Raw genomic sequence first — 6416 nt, 5'->3', positions numbered from 1 at the left:
AATAAATCAATAATAAAACAGAAAATAAATGAGGTAATATATTAGGAAATAAATTAATGACAAAATATAATTGAAAATAGATAAATATATTAGGAAAAAATAATATAAGTTGTAGTTATTTCCTCATTTATTTATTCAGTAATTGTCAGTTTTGGCAAGATTAATCTTCCCTATGCAACAATAGAGCACATTAGTTATAAAAAACCAGTAAGATTCTTCCCAATGATTGTCTATATTGTTATTCTGTGGCCTTCTGTAGCAGGACAGAATGGAGAGGGTAGCATCATGCAAAGATTTTATTTTATTATTATTTTTGCTCAAACACATTATTAAACTCCCCCAAATGATGCAACATTCACACTCAATCCACAACCTCTTTAAATAAAACAGCGATAACAACCAAATTCATCTATAAGTTTATTTTCTTCTTGGCATATAATTGATAGTTATGGCTACAAGAGAGAGGAACAATCAAATAAAAACAATGTGGACAATGAACACGTTAGTAACATACAGTGGTGTGAAAAAAAATCAGATTTCTATTGTTTTGCTTCTTGTCACATCTAAATGTTACAGATCATAAATAAATTTAAATATTTGACAAAAAATAAGTAAAAAAAAAAATTCTGATGAAATTTTGAAACTAGCAACTATTTTTGCCACTTTGCTTTGTTTTTATTAGTCATTCAGAGGTAGACTTGCTGCTGTGATTTGGATTATTCGCTTCACCTTCATGTTTTCTTTTTGCTGAACGTAAAATGGAGCTCTGGTGACCTGGTTGAATCTTTGATGCGTTTTGGAGTAACTTTGGTTGACAGACCTCTCCTGCGAAGCTCCTCCACTGCTGAATGTTTTCTCCATTTGTGGATTACGAATCTCATTTTGGTTCACTCAGATCCCAAACTCTTGGGAATTGCTTAGTAAACCTTTCCAGACTTATGTACATCGATGGCTTTGAGTTTTGAGATGTTTTATCCAGCAGAGAAGCTCTATTCGAGTTAATTATCATATCTACAATAATAATCAAAAATTGTGAAATTGAGTGTTGTGTTAAAAGAAAACCCATTAGGCTTCTTTTTAAATAAGTTACGATATGTTTATGGGCTGTGCAAAACATGTAAATTCCATTTTTTGTAGAAAATTATTCGTTTCACCTCCTCAGTTCAACCTATTTTGAGCTCCTTTCAGAATTTGTTGTTTTAGGGCTGTCCCTTTTATGCAAATAAGCTGCTGCTGGCCCCGCCCCTTCAACTCATACTTTGTATTTTATTCACTTGTCTTTTCCAGCAGTCATTACACAAAACATACAGTGGTGAAACTGTATGAGTAGGGCTGTCGCAATAAGCAATAAATCAATTAATCACATGATAAATTTCTATTTGATTTATTAATCACCTTTTTCTCTCCATCAAAAACTGGATTACAAAAGTCTTTCTTTCTAATGCTTTGGTCTCAACAAGCCCCTTTTTTGAAGGACAATTTTGTTTACAGAGACTTCATAATTCATTTGGCTGTTTTTGTCGTTTTATTTATTTGGGATATTTAAAATGTCTTCCAGTTAAAAATGGCTTCGAAACAACATTATTGTCCAGAAAAATTTGTGCTCCACTGTGCGGAACTCTGCTGGGGTTGCTAGGTAACGGGCTGGGCTGGGTTTGGGTTGCTAAGCAACAGCTGACGTCTGTATTGTAAGGTTTTTGAAATGCCTCAAACACCAACAAAACATTAAATTATTGCCAGAAAGCAGATTAATTTTTTTTTTTATTTGGCGCTTTGACACTAATGGAAGTACAAAAAGTGAATTTTGCATAATAAGTCTCCTATAAAAAGGGCGGGGGAAGCTGTTTAGCCACAGTTTTCCCAATGGAGCAAATCATTGGATAGCTTTTTATTCTTTAATTAATTAAATTATCACTTACTAGTTTTCAGATTTACTTATATTTTCTTGATGATCTGACACATTTAAGAGCGACAAAAAAAAATCAAAAAACAAAATAAATCTGTTTTTTTCCTCACAGCAGCCGCCCACACTCAATTGCTTATTCTCACCACCCTATGATGACAAGTAGAAATCGTAAATCTACTACCCGCCTTTCTCCGAAAACAAATACAAGGAATGAAGAAATTATGATTAAAAAGATGGCTCCCGTCACAAACCGGAATAACATTTTAAACCAAATTCTTCATTTGGTGAATAAAGGGAAACTTGAATACCGGGCAGGAACTGCAGCACTGCCTGCGTACCTGAGTTACTGCTGGCTTGCATCTCATCAGTAATATCACTCCAAAAGCTAACAGAAGAAAAACCCAAAGAGTTTGGAACAGTTGGGGTAAAAAACAACAACAAAAAAAACTCAACAAAGTATGAATGTTCACATCCTTGGCACTTTATCTGTCAGGCAGAATCAAAATCTCACCTGTCAGCGGTCACTGACAAACATGTTGAAAGAAGAAAGCAGAACAGAGAACAAGTTAAGGACAAAAAAACAGAAGCATGGAAAAGACAAGAGGTTCAGAAGTCCATGAGTCTGATAGTAGTTTGCTTGTTTGGAAAGTGCAATAATATATGAATGTTCAACACAGTTCCTCTTGAGAAGAAAAGAAGTCTAAATAAACGGTAAACGTGGCTGGCGCTTTTCTCAGTACCGTCCGGGGAAAAAAAACGAGTGTTTTCAGCTTCTTCCAGTGAAACACGTTCAGTTCGGTTAAACAGTCCTCAAGTGTTTGGGTGGAACCAGAAGATCACCGCAGGTCCATCATGCTCACAGCGTCGTCCGTGATGTTCACATGTCCGGCGTGCTGAAAAGGATAAATGCATTTAGAGGAAGTCTCTCCACCAAGCGGACCTGCTGCACTAACTGCGTTTACATTGAACTGGAATTACAAAAATGAATTAGCTTAATGATAACTTCGATAAAAAAAGGATTTTGTGGAAGGATGTGGTGGTTTTTTGCCTCTATTGCACTGCAAAAACACAAGATCTGATCTAGTATTTTTGGTCTGATTTCTAATACAAACATCTTAATACGCTTGAAATAAGACAAAACTAACTAACAAGAAACATTTCTGCAAAAATTAGGAGCTTGTTTTTTGTAAATAATTTCTTAATATCGATGAAAAAGTGCTACTTTTGCAGATTATTGGCATATTATTTCACTTGTAACAAGGCATTTTTGCCTTGTTATAAGTGAAACAATCTGAACCAGCTCTTCTTTCCCGATTTTAAGGAATAGCGTCCAGATTTACCGCGCCTGGCTTCTTCTGGTGCAGAATTATGACGCTTGTCTCACATTAACGACATAAAAGTCGGATAAAATGCGACATGATCGTTCAAACTACAGACAGTTTGAAAACTATGGGATGCAACTCAGTTCCACATATAGAAGTAGCACAAATTGGATGTTTTGTGGGGGTGAAAAGATTGAAACTGGGCCGTTCAGACTGTCATAAAAATTCAAATGGAGGTTGCATCTGGATGGAAATAAATATATTAAATTAAAGTTTACATTTTTATACTCACTGTGAAGAGAGGAGGATCTTTGCTGTGAGGATGGAAGCCCTTCTGTTTACACGAAGAGATCTCATCCGTTCCTCGATCGGTTAGCCGGAAGTAGCCGATTCTGACCAGGAAAACAATCGGAAAAGGTTTGAAACAACCACAGTGGAAATGGCCGGAAAACTCCCGGGTTTTCCCCCCGACTCACTCGTTGAATTTAGGCGAGCAGACGATGGCGATGGCCTCGGGGAGCATGATCTGGTAGGAGCAGTGTGTGTGGAGGTCGACGCTGGACAGGAAGGCGGTCTGCGTCGGGTGAGTCTGCGAAAACGAAAACTAATATTACTGCAACGTTTAACATTAACAACATTTAAAGGCATTTATCGCTCAATAATAAATGTAGATTTTCTCTGATTCATAAAACTAACTTTGATGCGTCCCAAACTTTTCGAGGTGCGATCAAAGACACCAAAAATGTTTGATTCGTAATTTGGAATGAGACTTTTTGTTTTTTTTACATAAATAATGTTTGTAGGAATGAAACTGGTAAACAAATTGACAGAACAGAGATGGAAACTGTTCAATAATCAAAGGAAAAACAGAAAGTCGATCTATTTTTGAGGGAGGGAGAGAGAGAACTTAAGAAAACAAGAAGGAAAGACGAAATGAATGAAAGGAAAGAACGAAAGAGGCAAGGAGGTAAGAAAAAAGGAAGAATCAACAGACAGTAGGACATATCAGACGCATCGGTTGGATGGATTGGTTGATGGTTGGATGAGCTGCGTCTGCCTGAGCAGAGCAGGAAGTGATGTCAGCAGCTTCCTGTCACTCACATGGATCCATCCCAGGGTGATGAGGTCGTGCTGGTCCTGGATCAGGAACAGCTCCTCCTCGTTCTCAGTGTCACAGTAGTCCGGCCCGCCGCACTGCTTCGGCACGATGACGTGGGTCACAGTGAACGCATTTCTGGTCTGGAGCGAACACAAACCAGTCAGAGGATGCTGAGTCATGATAAATGACCAGGAACTTTAATGGATTATAAACTTAGGATTTTATGCAGTCAAATCCTACACATAACTGTGAAGAGGAAGAATAAAATAACAAAATCTGAAAAGCGTGGGATGGGTAGACCCCTTGCATGTTATCGTTTACATCAGAAATTTAGCAAAAAGGCTCTTCTTTTACTTTCCATCCATAGCCGCGGTGGAACAATTCGTTAATAAAATGAATCCTGGAGACGTTGGGGTTATTAATTTAGTGCAGAGCGCCACAGCAAAGGGAAAAATAACGCAGAAAAATCGTTGAAGAACAACTCAGAACCGCTCATATTCTTCTTTTTTCTCGCTCTTTGTGTCGGCTACGCTACACACATAGCTGTTGTCATAGCAACTGGCAACATCTAATAAATACATCAGGATTCGTGGCGCAAATATTTCTTAACAGAATATTCAGTCCTTTACAAATGTATGTTTTTAAAAGATTTTTTTATCTTAAATGCATTTTTTTTTTTTTTTTTTACAGTTTTGTCTTAATTGCTCCTCTGGCTATTTTTTTTCAGCAAATGACTGAAAATACTTCAGTTAACAATTAGTCGATTACTAAATTAGTTGGCTGTTATTTTAATAATCGATTAATCATGATTAATCATTCCACTATTCGGTGTATTTGTTTTGAGCCTCTCTGAATCGATACTTCGTACTCTGTCTCTCTAGAGGACATACCAGCAGATTTGGCCTTACAACAGATTTTTTAACGGCAATAAATACTTTTGCTAAGCACTGTAAACTTTTAAAGATGTGCACATTTTATTGAGAAATGTAATAAAACAAATTGAGTGAGCTGCTGTGTTAGAGAAAGACTTACCAGTTTTCCACACAGGATGCCGCAGGTTTCCACAGCGCGGCTGGTGTTGGCCTCGGCCAGCCTCAGGAAGCTGCGGCACAGCTCAGCAGGAACGGCCAGCTGCCGCAGGGCATCCACCATCGTACCTGCAAAAACCACACAGACGAGGAAAACAGCAGCTGAATGGAAAAAGCCTGCTCATTTTATACATCTCTAATACCAATAGCTGAGGTTTAGCATCGGCCAATACCGATCCGATACAGAAAAGCAGCGCTGAATTGACTGAAAACATTTCTTTTTTGTAAAACACATAGCCTACATAAATTACAAATTTATTGACAACGCTGTACAGGACATTTTAAGACACCAACAGCTTCATCTGCCCTGACGGATCAGGCACAGAGTCACAGACACCCGAACTTAAGGCTTGACAATAAATCAATAACAATATATATCGCAATAGACATGTGATCAATATCAGTAGATAATAGATAGAATATTCACTGAACTCTGATCCAGAGTGAGTTGGTGGAATCTCTGGTTTCCTAGCAACAACCTGCTGGGTAACAAGCTAGGTAACCCAACTTTGGTTGCCTAGCAACGACTTGTGGCGTAACTGGTGCAGCAGCAGATTAACACTGGATAAAACAGGAAAGGTCACGCCATCAGACTGGTAGTATTTCAGATATTTAAAACATAAAACTGATCAATAATTCTCGCTAGATCTGTCGCAATAAATGACTTAATCGCATGATAAAATAAAGGATTTATATATATTTTATTATATATAAATTATTGGGGTTTTTTTTCTTTTTACCAAAAACAATTTCAGTTTCTGCTGCTTTGGTTTCAACTATCCTTTTTTTGAAGGACAATTTTGTTTTACAGAGACTTTATAATTAATTAGGGGCATGCCATAGCAATGCATAAGGAGAGCAGTACTGACTTGCRAAGCAAGTCAGTACTGCCTCCATGCATTGCATGGCAGGCACCTATTGTTCTACACCCAATAGAATGTCTCTTTATTATTAGGGGCATGCCATAGCAATGCATAAGGAGAGCAGTACTGACTTGCGAA

General features: G+C 37.6%; 1 protein-coding gene across 1 annotated transcript; it reads right to left on the bottom strand.

Annotated features, from left to right (window-relative positions):
• Window positions 1-2365: 2365 nt before the first annotated feature.
• On the bottom strand, window positions 2366-5484 carry LOC103470718 (STAM-binding protein-like A). Its single transcript, XM_008419350.1, has 5 exons — window positions 5360-5484; window positions 4330-4467; window positions 3705-3817; window positions 3521-3620; window positions 2366-2799 (listed from the first exon to the last, which is right to left on the bottom strand). The coding sequence occupies exons 1-5, from the start codon at window positions 5477-5479 to the stop codon at window positions 2743-2745; spliced, it is 528 nt and encodes a 175-aa protein (XP_008417572.2). The 5' UTR covers window positions 5480-5484; the 3' UTR covers window positions 2366-2742.
• Window positions 5485-6416: the final 932 nt, after the last annotated feature.

This window comes from Poecilia reticulata, linkage group LG9 (genome assembly GCF_000633615.1).
Source record: "Poecilia reticulata strain Guanapo linkage group LG9, Guppy_female_1.0+MT, whole genome shotgun sequence".
Lineage (NCBI taxonomy): Eukaryota > Metazoa > Chordata > Actinopteri > Cyprinodontiformes > Poeciliidae > Poecilia > Poecilia reticulata.
Note: the sequence above shows the minus strand (reverse complement) of the source record. Positions and strands in the feature narration are given on the sequence as shown.